Source organism: Primulina tabacum, chromosome 3 (assembly GCF_025594145.1).
Source record: "Primulina tabacum isolate GXHZ01 chromosome 3, ASM2559414v2, whole genome shotgun sequence".
NCBI lineage: Eukaryota > Viridiplantae > Streptophyta > Magnoliopsida > Lamiales > Gesneriaceae > Primulina > Primulina tabacum.
In genome coordinates, this window is record NC_134552.1 from 11558721 (window position 1) to 11574471 (window position 15751).

At 35.4% G+C, this 15751-nt stretch overlaps 2 protein-coding genes and 1 pseudogene across 16 annotated transcripts; 2 read left to right on the forward strand and 1 right to left on the reverse strand.

Annotated features, from left to right (window-relative positions):
* The first annotated feature begins 988 nt into the window (after nucleotides 1–988).
* LOC142540308 (homeobox-leucine zipper protein HDG1-like) lies at nucleotides 989–6156 on the forward strand. Of its 13 annotated transcripts, none has more exons than XM_075646353.1 (10): nucleotides 989–1163; nucleotides 2203–2262; nucleotides 2444–2655; nucleotides 2755–2872; nucleotides 2976–3653; nucleotides 3761–3862; nucleotides 3963–4175; nucleotides 4808–4982; nucleotides 5060–5424; nucleotides 5509–6156. In XM_075646353.1, the coding sequence occupies exons 2-10, from the start codon at nucleotides 2203–2205 to the stop codon at nucleotides 5863–5865; spliced, it is 2280 nt and encodes a 759-aa protein (XP_075502468.1). In that variant the 5' UTR covers nucleotides 989–1163; the 3' UTR covers nucleotides 5866–6156. The 13 variants fall into 13 exon arrangements, with proteins under 13 accessions (XP_075502468.1, XP_075502474.1, XP_075502470.1 ...); XM_075646359.1 differs by having other exon boundaries at nucleotides 2447–2655; XM_075646355.1 differs by lacking the exon at nucleotides 989–1163 and adding an exon at nucleotides 1235–1316.
* A 484-nt stretch (nucleotides 6157–6640) lies between these two features.
* Nucleotides 6641–9923, forward strand: LOC142540309 (uncharacterized). 3 transcript variants are annotated; one of them, XM_075646366.1, is made up of 7 exons: nucleotides 6641–6802; nucleotides 7824–8001; nucleotides 8646–8786; nucleotides 8883–9006; nucleotides 9145–9206; nucleotides 9446–9549; nucleotides 9653–9923. In XM_075646366.1, exons 2-7 carry the CDS (start codon nucleotides 7909–7911, stop codon nucleotides 9750–9752), a joined length of 624 nt encoding a protein of 207 aa, XP_075502481.1. In that variant the 5' UTR covers nucleotides 6641–6802; nucleotides 7824–7908; the 3' UTR covers nucleotides 9753–9923. The 3 variants fall into 3 exon arrangements, with proteins under 3 accessions (XP_075502481.1, XP_075502480.1, XP_075502482.1); XM_075646365.1 differs by lacking the exon at nucleotides 6641–6802 and adding an exon at nucleotides 6885–7118; XM_075646367.1 differs by lacking the exon at nucleotides 6641–6802 and having other exon boundaries at nucleotides 7770–8001; nucleotides 8898–9006.
* A 1952-nt stretch (nucleotides 9924–11875) lies between these two features.
* Nucleotides 11876–14269, reverse strand: LOC142540313 (remorin-like; annotated as a pseudogene).
* Nucleotides 14270–15751: the final 1482 nt, after the last annotated feature.

A 15751-nucleotide genomic window follows, 5' to 3' on the forward strand; every position in this document is an offset into this window, starting at 1 on the left:
TTCTTCGAAAAATTGGATGAAGAATAATTTTTAGAGAAGAAGAGAAAGTTGGAGTGATTGAATGTATTTGTGAGATCATATTTATATGGCAAAAACTAGCCGTTTTGTTACCGTTTATGACCGTTGGTTTACAAAAAATAAATGTATGTATTTGTACAATTTAATGGTAATAATATGATGTATATAATATTAGTCATGTTTAAATAATTATGTATATCATATCACATTATTATAATGAGGTGTCATAAGTTATTTTGTTTAAAAATCTTATAGGCTTTTATACTTGTCGTATCCCTTACCGGGAGTGTGAGATGTCGTCTTAACATCCTCCCAAGATTTATAACAAGTTTTTTAAAAAAATTATTTTTATTATTTCTAATTTTTATTATATAATAACATTATATTATATATACAATAAATAAATAACAGTAAAATAAATATTATTACTTTTGTTATCTTTTTCTTCTGTTTGGAGCTTGGAAAAGTAAGTAGGACTTTTAGAACTTCGTGCTGATAACATGTTGAGCTTGTAAAAATCTCAAACTCTCAAAATTTATCAAACACACTTTATAATATTTTTCTCTCTACTCAATTGTGAATTTCTTCACAAATGGTGAGCCTATTTATAGAAAATCTTTACAAATAATCCAAAAATAAATTCATCATTACCTAAATCATCACACACTAATTTTCAATATTTACAACTCTTATTTTCAACATTCAAATATTCAATACACACATTTTAAATATTATTTTTCAACAATTATCATTTTTTAAATAATTATCATATTTTATTTATTATTATGTGAATTAGTATCGTGAAACGCACTCGCTTAAGACGAGCGTGTGGGAATCATATCGTATCAGAGACTGCACGCGCTATTTTTCAAATGTGGGGCCCATTGTGAATCCCACCTGTAGACACCTGTCACATAGTATAATAATCTATCCCCTTTCGTACTTTCTTGCAGTATTTTTCTTATTTTTTTTAAAAAAAAATTTGCATGTGTTCTTACATACCGCGACTTCGATTTCTTCATCGATCTAGAGAATTGAAAAGGGTCCCTCGATATGGGGAAGAAACAGAAAACGAAAAAAAGTGAAAAAACAAAGAACCAGAGAATTATACTGACGCGACTCCATATGCGCCATCGAAGTCCACCGTAAGTCAACTGCTTCGTTTGCTCATTAAATAATTGTTTCGAGGAAAAGGAGGCCCACAAAGCTGATTTTTTTTTTTAATTTTTATTGTTTTTAACAAAGTACTTCCATGATTTTGGTATCTTCTATTCCATGATTTCGGAAATCGGAAACAGGTAATAAAAAATGGAGAGAAAGGCTAAAGAATCAAAAGGGTCGTTTTCTTTTGTTGGGAACGATGTGTTTTCTGGCCGTTTGTGTGAGTAAGATTTTGAAAAGTCTGTATTTGGCGTGTGTGAGGTGAGGTTTGTACTTGTTAAGGTTTTCTTGTTTCTCCAGAAGTCCTTTTGCCCATTAGTTCTTGCCGTTGAAATCGAATGCCCCATTTTCTTTCTTTATTAATTTACTGGGGATTAGGAGTATGACAGCTAAAATAGTCGAAACCTAAAACTTTGTTAAATGAAAAGATTAAAGAAACTAGGGTTTTTGAAGAGGGCCTTAGAGTAGTGAAGCCAGTACGAGACTGTAATAAGGGAGCAGCGTTGTCTTTTACCAACCCCGTTTGTTTATTCTTAAATTTTGTTGTGAGTTGGGTTGGTGAAATAAATTCATCGCCTTACGTTGAGGGTGCAAATGTCCAGAAGGCAAAAAGAACAGTGAATGCTCGTGCAATCGGCTGTTAGGCTTTAGCGTGTGGTGTAAATGTTGCTACATGATCATTTATGTGATTTTAATTCTGAGGAAGAACTTGCTATCTTTAGGTGGAGAATGATAAGATGAAACCTTGAGAAATAGAGCCCCATTGGTTAGGTTATTTATGTAGAGAATCTGTAGGACAATACAAGTTCGAGTCTTTAGCCTTTTTCTTGGTAGAAGAGCAAAAGTGGTTGGTTATCATTTCATTTATTTCTATATATTTACATTTGTCCACTTTGTTTGACGAGTTTGGAGATTTCACTTTAAAAATAGCAGAGGGCTAAGTGACGACAGTGGTATTGTACAATGGTGGCTGATGGTTTATTCAACCCAAAGCCTAATAACTCCCTGTCTTATCCTCTGCAGATGATCCATTCATCTTCTCCTCAACTAATCTTTAACTCTTCGCCCCTTTCTCTTGCCCTGGTATGTCTCATTTCTTCTCTTTCTTTTTCCTCTTGTATGTGCATTAAAAAAAGTGTTTTGGGTTCTGAATTATATCTGTCTTTTACTTTGTTCTCGGGTTCTTCATATTATGAGAGATGTTTCTGTAATAGTTGTCGTTTGGTTTTGTGATTTGGTTATATTTTGTGGGATTCTTCTGCAGCAGCCAAAGAGGGAGAATACTGGGGAAATGGGGTTGATGGTGAAAAGTTTTGACAATTTCATGGGAAAGACAAGGGAGGATGAGTTTGGGAGCCCTGCAAGTGATAACTTTGAATCTGCATCAGTTGATGATCAAGAAACTCTTGAAAATAAGTCTTCAAAAAGGAAGAAATATCATAGACATACTCCTTTTCAAATTCAAGAACTCGAGGCGTAAGTTTTACTCTTTTTGATCCAATATCGATACGGTTTTAATAGTTTTGGATTCATCATCAAATGGTAGCGCATGCTGAATTTTATTGGTTGCTATAGTTGTTTCAAGGAGAATCCTCATCCCGACGAGAAATCAAGATTAGAACTTGGAAGAAGACTAGGATTGGATGTTAGGCAGGTCAAATTTTGGTGTCAGAATAGAAGGACTCAAATCAAGGTAATTTACCAATGTTATGGCTTCATTTTATTTTAAATTCACGTTGTTTCCATCAATAAAACTGCTTCATGAACAAGTAGACTGATTTAAAATTGTGATTCAGACCCAATTAGAGCGTCATGAAAATTCAATCCTAAAACAAGAAAATGATAAGCTCCGCATTGAGAACATTACTATGAAGGAAGCAATGAGAGGCCCAATGTGCAACAATTGTGGTAGCCCAGCTATTCTTGGTGAAGTGCCTATTGAGCATCACCATCTAATGATTGAAAATGCACGGCTAAAAGATGAGCTGAATCGACTTGGAGTCTTGGCAAACAAAATCTTGGGTACACCTGCCGGTTCTATACACCCTGTAATGGGAAACTCAAGATTGGATCTTGGTGTCGTTAGGGATGGATTCTGTGCTTTAAATTATACGGAATCTCCATTGCCCTTAGGACTTGATTTTGGGGATCGAGTTTCGAGTGCATTTCCTCTGGGCCCCCCAAGTGGACTTACGATGGGCATGAGTAGTATCGATGTTCCTTTCAACAAATCCTTGTTTTTTGATCTGGCATTGGCTGCAATGAATGAGCTGATAAAGTTATCCCAACTAGACAGCCCTCTATGGTTCCGAAGCTTGAAAGGAGGTGGAGAAACATTGAACCTTGAGGAGTACAGAAAGACATTTTCCCCATGCACAGGTGTGAGTTCCAATAATCTTATGACCGAAGCAACAAGATCTACTGGTACAATAATTCTAGACTGCGAGACCATCATGGAAACTTTATTGGATGTGGTAAGTTGTTGCGGCTTGTTTTGTTGATATACCAATTAGTTCAATTTATACCCTGTATGACTTTTTTGCTCTAATCTCACGGACATGATTTACTTTACTTTATGTAGAATCGGTGGACAGAAATGTTTCCATGGATCATCGGCAGTGCCTCAATTCTTGATGTGATTTTTTGTGGCTCCAGTGGAAAAAGAAACGGTGCACTGCTACTGGTATGGTACTCCACCTTCTGCCTGGCTCACCCCATTGTAAAACAAAAGGAAAAGATAAAAACGAATATGAAATAGTTACTTAATTATATTTGGTGTTCAGATGGAAGCTGAATTCCAAGTGTTATCACCTCTGGTACCTGTTCGGCAAGCAAAGTTTCTTCGTTTCTGCAAGCAGCATAAGGAGGACATTTGGGCTGTCGTTGATGTGTCCATTGACACCATCTTCCAAAATCCAAGTGTAAATGCATCTGTCAATTGCAGGAGGCTCCCTTCCGGTATAGTTGTGCAAGACATGTCAAATGGTAGTTCAAAGGTATTTGAGACCAAGAAAGATTTTTATCTGGATTTTCATGTTCACGTGCAACGCTGACCAATTTTTGTCAACCTATGTATAGTTAATTTCAGATTGTTCTGTTTAGTTTCTATAGATCATAAATCTTAGTAATTGGAGTATTCATCTTGGAAGGATTAAGGATTTACCACTTCATGAGAATAACCATCTAGGAAAGATAATATTATGTTTAAGCTGAAGAGATGATGTTTCAATTCCCATTCTTTCCCACAACACAAATTAGTTCGAACTTTTTCATTTTCATACTTTCTTGAATGTGGTGTTGGAATCTCTCTCTTGATATTTGGATGATCACCTTCTGAAATAAAAAATATATTAATTTATGCTTTTAATTATCTTTTCTAACATTGTGTTTGAATTGATAAGCACTTCATATATTGAATGGGGACGGTAAGATCTTTCTTGCTTCAACTTTACGTTCTTTAAATTTACTTAAGATGTCAAAAACTTGATCGTCTCTCATGTAACTACTGGGAAAAAATTGTGCAACCTCGAATGTCACCACTCTTTTCACTGTTTCGTTACGTTAGATATCATAAATTTATTTTTTATTAGACATTAAAAGGCTTATGACTTTGAAAAGCAAATTTCAGGTTACCTGGATTGAGCACACGGAATATGATGAGAGTGCTGTCCACAAAATCTACAAGCCATTACTTAGATCTGGAATAGGTTTTGGCGCCCAGAAATGGATTTCAATCCTGCAGAGGCAATGTGAGCTTGCTGCTACACTCATGTCTTCTCCTGTCCCCACAGAAAATAATTTGGGTACTATCTGTACACTTTTTACTCTTCCTTGCTTAATAATTATATTGCAGTATACTAACACGTTTGCTGTATTCCAGCGCTTACTCTGAGTGGTAAGAAGAGCTTAGCAAAACTGGCGCAACGAATGATTCGAAACTTCTGTACTGGCGTTTGTTCCACGGTTCACAAGTGGGAGATGGTGCAATCTGAAATTAATACCGATGATACGAAGTTGGCTATGCGCAAGAGCTATGGTGACTTGGGGGAGCCATCTGGTGTCATATTAAGTGCCACTACAACTGTTTGGATGCCGGTGTCACCAATACGTTTGTTTGACTTCTTACAGGATGAAAAGGCCCGAGTCCATTGGGATGTCTTATCCCAAGATGGGCCAACACAGCAAATTTTGTACATTCCCAAAAGCCAGGACCCTGGCAATTGTATTTCTATCCTCCGAGGCAATGTGAGACATCCTCGTTGAATTCGATTTGAGAGCATCGTAAAATCTTTCCTTCATTTGAAATTTGATCTGATCTTCACTTGGCAGGCTACTACCAACCGAAACGGGGTGCTGATTTTGCAAGACACTTTCTTTGATTCTTCAGGATCACTAATAGTTCACGCAGCAGTTGAAATTTCCGGAATGAATATGGTGGTGAGTGGGGGCGATTCTTCCAACTTGTCTTTCTTGCCATCTGGATTCGCAATTTTACCTGACTGTTTCCCGGATTCCAGCAAGCCCACGAGTGCCAATGACGGTGGTGGTTCTTTTCTGACTTTAGGGTTCCAGATACTGGTGAACAACCTGCCAGCAGCCAAGCTAACAATGGAATCCATCGACACTGTCAAATCCCTGATTGCTCGTACCCTTCACGGTATCAAAACTGGACTCCATTGCAACTGATGCACCATGCAACAGAAAAACCAGCTCTGGTTGACATGAAACGAACGTATTTTGGCATGGATTCAAGTCAAGAACGAACCCTTTTGGTGAACCTGGTTGCTATTTTTTGTGGTTCGGGTATTGACTTAAATCTCTTGCTAGACCAAGTTGCTGCTTGTATTGAATTATGTTTGCTTGTTGTCGATTAGGAAGACAAAAAGGTGGCCTTGAATTATTTTGTTGTCTGATCTTTACTTTAATTCATTGTTAATTCAACCAATCTTCGTCGTGACAATATATGTTATAAATTATATCATTTTATTACCTCCAATCATGGGCAAAATTTGTGTGAGACGATCTCACAGGTCGTATTTTGTGAGACGGATCTCTTATTTGAGTCATACATGAAAAATATACCACTTATTACGCTAAGAGTATTACTTTTTATTGTGAATATCGGTAGGATTGATCCGTCTCACAGATAAAGATTTGTGAGACCGTTTCAAAAGAGATCTATTACAATCATGTTTCTTTTCTTGTACTTAATAAATATATGTAAATTTAGTAACTTAATTATTCAAAGAATTTTTAAAATTTATGTTTCAATTATATAATATTCACGGGATAAGGTCAAATTAACCATTAAAATTTTTCCTTTGCGAAATAAACTTCAGACAAATGTAAAAACAAAAATCTAGAAACTGAAAATAAAATCTTGGTCAAACAAAAAATTCTTTAATTTCTTCAAAAATTTCTAAAAGAGGAATTTAATAAAATTATTTTTAAAATCGGATGCCAAATGAGATTGATGTGACCCATTCATCTTTTCGAGTGGGTTCGCTGCGATCTGGGTCGAGCCCACCGCTGACTAAAAGGGGGGAAAATTGTGCAACACAGTCCCAATCTTAGTCAATCGCGGAAAAACATAGAGAGCTCCACGATCACTCACCCAGAAAAAGTACGCCATTCTTTCGCATTTTTCAGTTTTATTTCTCGATGATATGCGTAATTATCTGATTTTTACAGGGTTGAATGCCTTGTCTTAATCCTGGATTTCGATTGTTTCTTGTTGTTTCCATATTAAAACTTAATCCTGGATTTCGATTGTTTCTTGTTGTTTCCATATTAAAACGATCAATTGAATTTGCTTATTGTTTTGATTCGTGTATTTTTTTAAGACGTGGTTAGATTTATTGTTGTTATGGACTTGGATCTGGATGAAGGCCGTGTTGCAGGAACGTGTTCTCCATTTCTTGATTTAGTTTTCAATTGAGGTTTAGATTTATTGATTATTTTTTTCGTTTTAATTTATTGGATCTTTAGGTATCACGGCCATGGGTTTGTAGAAAAATATTTGAGTGCTAGGATGTGATTCTTGGATTTTGCGTTTGAGGAGTGGGTGAATTTTGGGAATATTTAGAAATCATCCCTTGGTTTAGAATATTTCTTTTGGCATTAACACATACTATAACTACTTGAAGAAAATCTATGGGCGACTTGCTATTTACTCGTATCGAATCCCTTCCTGCACGTCAAATACATAAATGCGAATGCAACCAGAGTGCACTTGGAGGGATGGATCTGAAATCCATGGATTTCGATTATAGTTTTATTTTTTATAATAAAATTATTGATTAAATATTAAATCAACACCTTGATTATTTACACATTAGTAATATAAAGTAGAATGAATTTTAAATGACACAATTATTGAGTAAACTTGCAATTCATACTAATTAATTTGAAATACTATATAAACATGTGCATTTGAAGTTTGTGGTATTACTTATCTTAATGACAAAAATATATTTGAAATCCATGGATTTGAAATTCATAGTTCCAAACCGGAACTAAGTCAATTTTAGGTTGATGTGGAAGATGTTCCCTCTTGAATTGTTTCACTCTAGTCCGATCTTAAGGATAATCTCTCTTCCATATTTTGTATTAACTGATAACAGGTGGCTTTTCTTTATCTGCAGTTTATATTGTGGAATTTGGATTCTTATTCTCTCCTGACTGGGGATTCATACAAAGAAGAAACAGAAAATTCAAAAATAGATAGAGATGTTTTCACTGTTTTATGGATTGTGGAAGTATACTTTCAGTAAGTTGGAGTTTCATGTTCTTATACTTGGAATCGACAAGGCTGGAAAAACGGTAATATGCTCAACTGTTCTTTCATTCGCCTTAATTTTTCTTTCTGACTTGTTATTTTAGCCTCATGATTTGATGGAACTGAATTATTTGCTGTCAGATAAGCTGTTAGGCATGCTGTCTTTCCAATTTGCTCTTATCATAATATATTTCAATGTGGTTTGGTGAAAAACATGTTACTTAAACGATGAAAACCATGTACTTATACGAGAAATGGAGTGTTTTATGTGGGTCTGTATATTTTTCCTACAGTGTGAATAAGAGGATGCCCCGTCAATGTTTTTTATTCTGCCATTGATATATGAAAAAAAATTACAGATGATTTAAGCTGATTCGTATCCTGTGAAATTGATGATGCTCCTGCATTTGTGAATAAAACTACTCAGTTACTAGTTCAAAAGTCATTTGAGATGTCCAAACAAGAGTTCCATGAGCAATAGTTTTAGCCTAGTTCATTGTTTGTTAAATCATATTCCTAGATATTTTGTCCTTGGGATGTCTATGTTTTCATCAGAGATTTTGAGTGGCTTCTAGTTTATAGTCATGTCCTCACATGAATATTGGCAGCATTTATTTTAAAATTCAACAGCTGTATTATTTTTAGAATATCTTTATTTTGAGCTCTTTCTGACATTATGATTCCGTAGACGTTACTGGAGAGATTTAAATCACAGTATTCAAACTTGGAAGGTCTTCCTCCAGATCGGATTGTTCCAACTGTTGGACTAAATATTGGTCGTGTCGAAGTGTCAAACACAAAACTCGTATTCTGGGACCTGGGAGGTCAGGTTTGAAATGCGACACCCGGACTTTATTGGTTTATTTGACTTGGAACTTATTTCAAAAATCCTATATTTTCATTATGGAAAATGTCCTGATGCAAGACTTATGTGAACCAGCCTGGTCTTCGTTCTATTTGGGAAAAATACTATGAAGAGGCACATGCTGTGATTTTTGTAGTTGATGCTGCTTCTCCATCACGTTTTGAAGATTCGAAATCTGCACTTGGTAAATATGTCAGGGTGAAGATGCCTGTGAACTTAAGAAACGAATAAATATGTTACTGGCATGAGCCTGTTTAATGTATTTTCTAATTTTTTTCAACTACAACCCTGATGCTACAATAAATTTGTATCTGGTTTTCAGAAAAGGTTCTCCGGCATGAGGATCTACAAGGAGCTCCACTACTGATATTAGCCAACAAACAGGTAAAGCTATTCTTTCCATTTCACATAGCAGTACTAGTAAATATTGGAACAAAATCTGAGACTGAGACTGGATGGATAAAGCGGATAATTCTACACAACCAGTCATATTTAAGCTTCTTGTTCTGCATTCTCTCATCTAAAATGGTCAAAGGGCCAAAAGGCCATGATTTAAAAAGAAAAGGAAAGTGTAGACTACGTTTACTAATGAGCTACATGTTTATTAACTTGTGTATTTTCAGGATCTTGAAGGAGCTGTTTCATCTGATGAACTTGCTCGGTATCTGGACCTCAAGAAATTGGACGAGAGAGTTTATACATTTCAATCTGTTTCTGCATTTGATGGGTAAGTGCTAAGCTTTTGAATATGTATATTATTCAGAATGCTACTCCGCACTTGGCGTTTGGTGCCCTCTCCTTGGTAAAATGGTTCTGGAATCTTACTGCAGGTTGGGAATAAAAGAAAGTGTGAACTGGCTGGTAGATGCTATGGAGAGAAGCAAGAGAAGTGAAACGTTGAGGATTCGTGCAGGCTCTAACGTTGTTTGAAAGTCTTGTATAGAACCCCATTTTGTAACTTTCGTACATACATCACTATCCAAATTGCATCATATATATATATATATAATTTGACCAAGTACCTACATCTCCTGAACATTTCTTTGTTTCAAACTAACTGTCCATGTAGAGCTTCCATTTTTAACCTTTTTCATTTAGTTATCTGTTGTCCCGGAGTTTGTCAACTGTCCTCTACTTCTATAAACCCAAGGAAATCATATAGTTTTGTCATTGATTCTATGTACTTCGTGCACATTCTTACTGGTCGCTTTTCCGAATCAAACAAATATCCACAGTTACAGTATGAGATTTGAATTAAGGTTGATTGGAATAGGGAAAAAACACAACTGAGCAACTAGTTTTAAATTATGGAGTTGCAAAAGGAAAGTAGAGATAAACTGCAGCGCTACGCTGAGAATTAAGAATTCTAGTATGTACCAAGGTTTTTACATCAAGACACCAAGATAAACGCCTGCATCAAGAAAATGTGTAAAGATACAAATCAACAAAGCCGGCTGTCATTTTTTTCATGTGGTGAATGAGGGAATTGTATGATTATTTGAGAAGTCTCATGCAGTAAAAGTATCATTATACAAATAACTCGATGGGCAGAAGCTGTTTAGCCTGAACTGTGCTAAACTTGTGATATTACAATAGCTGGATCCTGATGAGCTTGAAGGCTGCTCGAATAAAACCCAAATATCTGAGCTACACTCCATAGGAATTTCACCTTTGAGTGTTTTTACTGCAAATTAGAAACATGGGTCGAACCACAAATCCCCAGGAGGCAAAACTGACAAAAACCAGACTCAGAAATTTGGTGTGGTGTAAGGATTGGACTTCGTTCATGTCTTCAATAGGTATAACACCGCTGAGAGTTTTGATAGCAAATTCAATGCATGGATCCATCAACAAGCCGTTCAAAGAGGAATCAAGATGTTCTCCAATTCTTTCATCACGTCTACTGGGCACTATATCAAGATCTTTCAGCTTGTTATTCGTTGGATTCTCTCTTATCCACTTCATAGAATGTTGTTTCGCAGTATCACATTTTACAGCTTTTTCATCAGAACTAGTCTCCGCGTCACATGCTTCTCCATTAGCTTTGTTTCTTGTTTGTTCTGACTACATGAAAGAGTACAATTCTTAAGTTAGAATTAGATAGTTGCTACATTCTTGCTAGAAATCCACATCAATGTACAAATGTTTTGTGCATGCATGCGGCTGATATGCTTTTATATCTTGTGGCACTGCAGAAATGGAATTTCAGTTATTGTCGGAAAGATATCTGAAGGATGCTAATGACAAGCCACTAAACAAACAATGCTTAAGAAGCAAGGAGAAAGATATTACATTTCCTTGTCGGAATAATTCTAACCGATAATCGAGGTATATAAGACCGAGAAATTTAGTCAAAAAATTAAAAGAAAAGACTAAAACATCAACGTACAATTCTACTAACAGTTTCAAATTGATCTTCCACTCCTTGGTGGCATGACCTTTGTCATCTGGCTTGCACTCAGCCCTTCCTGAATCTGTCGTTGCAAGGTAACGGAAAACTACTTGCATAGATCGGAAATGACGTCCACTAATAGGATCGATGTACGTAGTACTCCAAATATACGAGCAAACCAAACGAAGTAAGATATTACTGATAGCCATTAGAGAAAAGGGAAGATATCAGATTTTTTTGCAGAAATTAATATGCAAATATCATTCATTCATCGTTCATTCAACAGTCAGGCATGTGAAAGGTGTTGACACATTCTTGAGATACCGTAGCAGCTCAGGCTTTTTTAATGTTGATATTATTATCAAAATTATTGAATACGTCTTTAGTGCACGTAATGGCTTTAATCCTAGATTAATAATAAAGATTTATGTAAGACGCAATTTAAAAAGAAAAACCGATTGATTGACGATGAATTAATCCTGTTTTTATATTGAAAGATATGACGAGTTAAAAATAATAAAATTAAATGATAACGCTTGTTTTCATTTTGAGGGATGAGAAAAATATTTTTAAGCAAAATCATGTGTTGTTTTTGGTTCTATAAAATTTATGTTGGAAAAAGATGAGCAGATTTATAGAGTTTATGTTATTTTTGCTTCAATAAATCTTAAAAATCCAATAAAGCACATCAATAATATCTCTTTCATTATTCAAGGAAAAACAAAAACAAAACATTTCCTTTTCATAGTGTTTTCCACAAATCTATTAGATACACAATTTCACTATTCACACGCAGTGGTCAAGAAAGATATAAACAATCAATCCAAAAATTCAAACATAAAATGAAGAACATGCATGAACCTCGGTTCCGAATATAATATCATCTTCAAAAACACCCCAGTAATTTTTTTGGACCAGTTCCAGTGGCACGGTATTTTGCTGCGGTCTCCTCTACCTTGAGAAGATCTTCCCCTCGTTTGGCTTCAGTTGTCGCTCGTTTTTCTTCTGCTGCCTTGTGGATTATAGCAACCTTGTTTTTCACCTTCTCTACGTATTTAGCTTTCTTTTTCTCCAGTTGTTCCTGCAGGCCACCCATACATTTGGGCAATTCGCCCGAAAGAAAAATAAAGAGGCAAAGCATTTTCTCGATCGGTAACTACTTGTCTACATCCCTTATTTGATCCATGCATCTCTTAATATATACTATATAGTACGGATATTTTGTTCCGAAAACTAAACAAGCTTACATCGTATTTCTTGATTCAATCTCCATGAACATATTTTCAAAAAACACATGTCTGATGAAGACAGAAATGAAACCAAACACAGCCCACATTTTCTCCCAAAACGAATGACGAGGAAGGTACAGATTGTTTATGAAAGCACTCACATTTGTGAACAATACATGGTGTATTATCCAAGTCTATCAAAATTTTAAAGAAAATTCGATCCATTTTTAATGCTTGCGAATCAATATTCCTCTATTTACGATAGGTAGAAAGGATTGGGAAAAAATGATAGGAATTTGGATCGATTGATTGGAAAAAGAAAAATAAACAAAGCATATGATCATAAATGGATCGAGTCATACAACTAGCTACCTCAATCTGCTTAAGCTCGGCTTCTAGATTGGCTTTCTTGCAGTTCTCCCATACATCAATGGCAGACAATTTCTTCTGAGCTCTGTAGATAAATAGTACTTCAGCAGATACAAACCACAACAATACCATCCTCATTTGCATTCGCCTTAAATTCATATTATGCATTACCGCTTCCAGACAATATCTCGTTGTTAATTAAAAGCTGTGTATGCGCTTTTGAGAAGCTAATTTTATTTTTACTGCTAAAAAATATACTTGATTAAAAATTTGTGTGTTTAAGAAAGCACCCACTTGTTTTCAGCTTTTGACTTCTCACTTTCCTCCCAAGCTCTGATAAAGGACAACCTCTTCTCCGTAGCAACCCGAGCTAATACCGAGTCTAAAATATGGTGAAAGAATTAATAAGCATTCTCTTGATTCATCCACTTCTCAAAACCCACGAGAAATGAAAGAAGAAAGACAAATTATTTCAGTCTCGATTACCTCTGTCGACAGATCCCCCTGTGTTCTTTCACCTCAGCTGGTTCTTCAGCAATACATGCACCAAAAGAAAATTTTTTAAAAAAAGGAAATATCTGTTTAATTAATGAGTGGTCAGGTAATTATCAGGCTGCATAAGTGTAGGTTTAAATAAATTGATCCACTGGATATATTGACACTCAAGATTACATGCTACCTTCTCGAAATTTATTCCTTTTCCCTTGTGTGAGCTACATGTTATCTTTTTTGGTTAGTTTTAAAATGCTATAACAAAGAAACAGAGTAAACAAATTTCCTCATCAGCAAAAGGACCAAAATAAACTTCATCAATAGCAATAAAATTCCATCTCAGCGGAAGGCAAAAACAATCAGTGCCATCCCATAACAAAATCTCCCTTGATACAAAACACTCCATTAGTTGATTTTCCTGTTTCAATCCTAATTATAATACACCCTTCATTCATTAATATCCTAAGAAGAATCGGATATCAAATACACAGATCAAGAACCGAATATTTCAGAAAAACCCTTCATTCCTTTACATGTAAAAGAAGACAAATTCACCCCTGAGATTTGGAAAGAGTTCAACACCTCAACACTAGCATGCACGTAAAAACTACAAGAAACAGACAAACAGATATGAAGAGTGGGTTCAACTATTTACTTTCAACGATGGCAAGAGCCTTAGAATCATCCGGTTTCTCTTCGGTGGGAGGTGGCACTATAGCCTTCTCCCCTGCAACATGTTTCGAAGCTTCAACCGGCGCTACCGGCGGCGAGGGAGGCGGAGCCACCGGCTCCACCTTCTGGGCTTCTGCCACAGTCATCACTGAAGGAAACTTCGCTTATCTGCTTACTTTTTGGCAGAAAACGTAGTGAGGATGGATTTGGAGAGAAGGGATTAAACTAGGTTGGCTGTAGACTTGTAAAAAGGTATTTGTCGATCGAAAAAGAACAATAGCTGAACGATTGGTTCAGATAATGTGCAATTACCTCGCGTGTGCACACTATATACCAAAATTTTAATTAATTATTATTTAATTGGACAAAAAATTTAATTTAATATGATATTTTTTATTTAATAGCTTTTTTTATTTATTTGTATAATTACGTTTTTTATATTATAGTAATCTGTGAGGCCCAAGACCGAAGAAGGTGGGGAGTGATCGTCGATGCTATGAGATTGCACGGACAATGAACGGCTCCTAACAGGCTTCTAGGTGGAGGGAACATGAATGAACTGATCTTACACCGGAAGGAAAGGAATTCCAAAACTGTTCAGGTATAGGACTGTACAGTTGAAGATGGCTTAAAAGATTTGATTGGTACTACTCAAGTTGCATCTTCTTTTTGGTAGCTCATCACATAAGATCTCAAAAGTTAAGCGTGCTTGACTTGGGGCAATTTTGGGATGGGGGTGACCCCTAGAAAACTTCCTAGGGTGCGTGTGAGTGAGGACATAAGCATGCTGGAAAGAACCGTTTTGATACAGTGAGGATAGTCGTCGAATTTGGGACATTATAGTTGGTATCAGAGCTCAAGGTTCATGATCTTGATGGGAAATTAAATTTTACCTTATGAAGATTGAATTCCGATTCAGTAATTCGAAGTAAGATGGGGATTAAATTTTGTTAATTTAAAATTGTATCTAGTAATGATAAATAAAAAAATAGTCAAAATTTGAATAGATGGTGATAGGAAAACCGAGCTTAAGAATCGGTGGTTAATATAAATGGAATTAAAGGAGTCAGACGTGTCCCTTTATTGTTCCAAATTCAGTTGAGAACAAGCAGGAAAAATGTACTTGTGTTAATTTCAATGATAACAAAAGATAGTAAGTGGAACATGTATTTATTGATACGTTATAATGTTTACCTTCATGGTATTTTAAGTTTAAATATATGATGTATTGCATTACGATCGTTTTCAACAAATATTTTTGGTGATGTCTTGATCTTGTTTCTGACTTTGTCTAGTGGGGTAAAACTAGACACTCATGATCCAGTTTTGGGAGTTAAGCCAGATATTATGATCCAATCTAGGGAATTAAGCCATATATTTGACGCTTATTGTTTTCTGTTTTAGATCTACTCGTGAATAAGTTTTAAAGATATGATCTAATAATAAGTAAAATATTATATTTTTTTCTTTTAAAATTGAAGATATGCTCCTTCCAATTACTGAGTGACGACCATATTACTCACCATTTACATTTCATTTCAAATGAGAATGAGATAGAAGAGCAAGAATCTACTGAATTTCGGGGATGGTGATTTGGCTAGATAATTTATAATTCCTTGTGTAGTGTTGACATTTATTTGAATAAGTTGAACATTGGATTTGTTCTTTTAGTAATTGGTTTGTAAGACAATGAATTTGTTGAACGAATTTATTTTAGAATAAAAATGTTGTTAATGCTTAATGTTATTGGTCTATTTAATTATTGAATTTCAAGA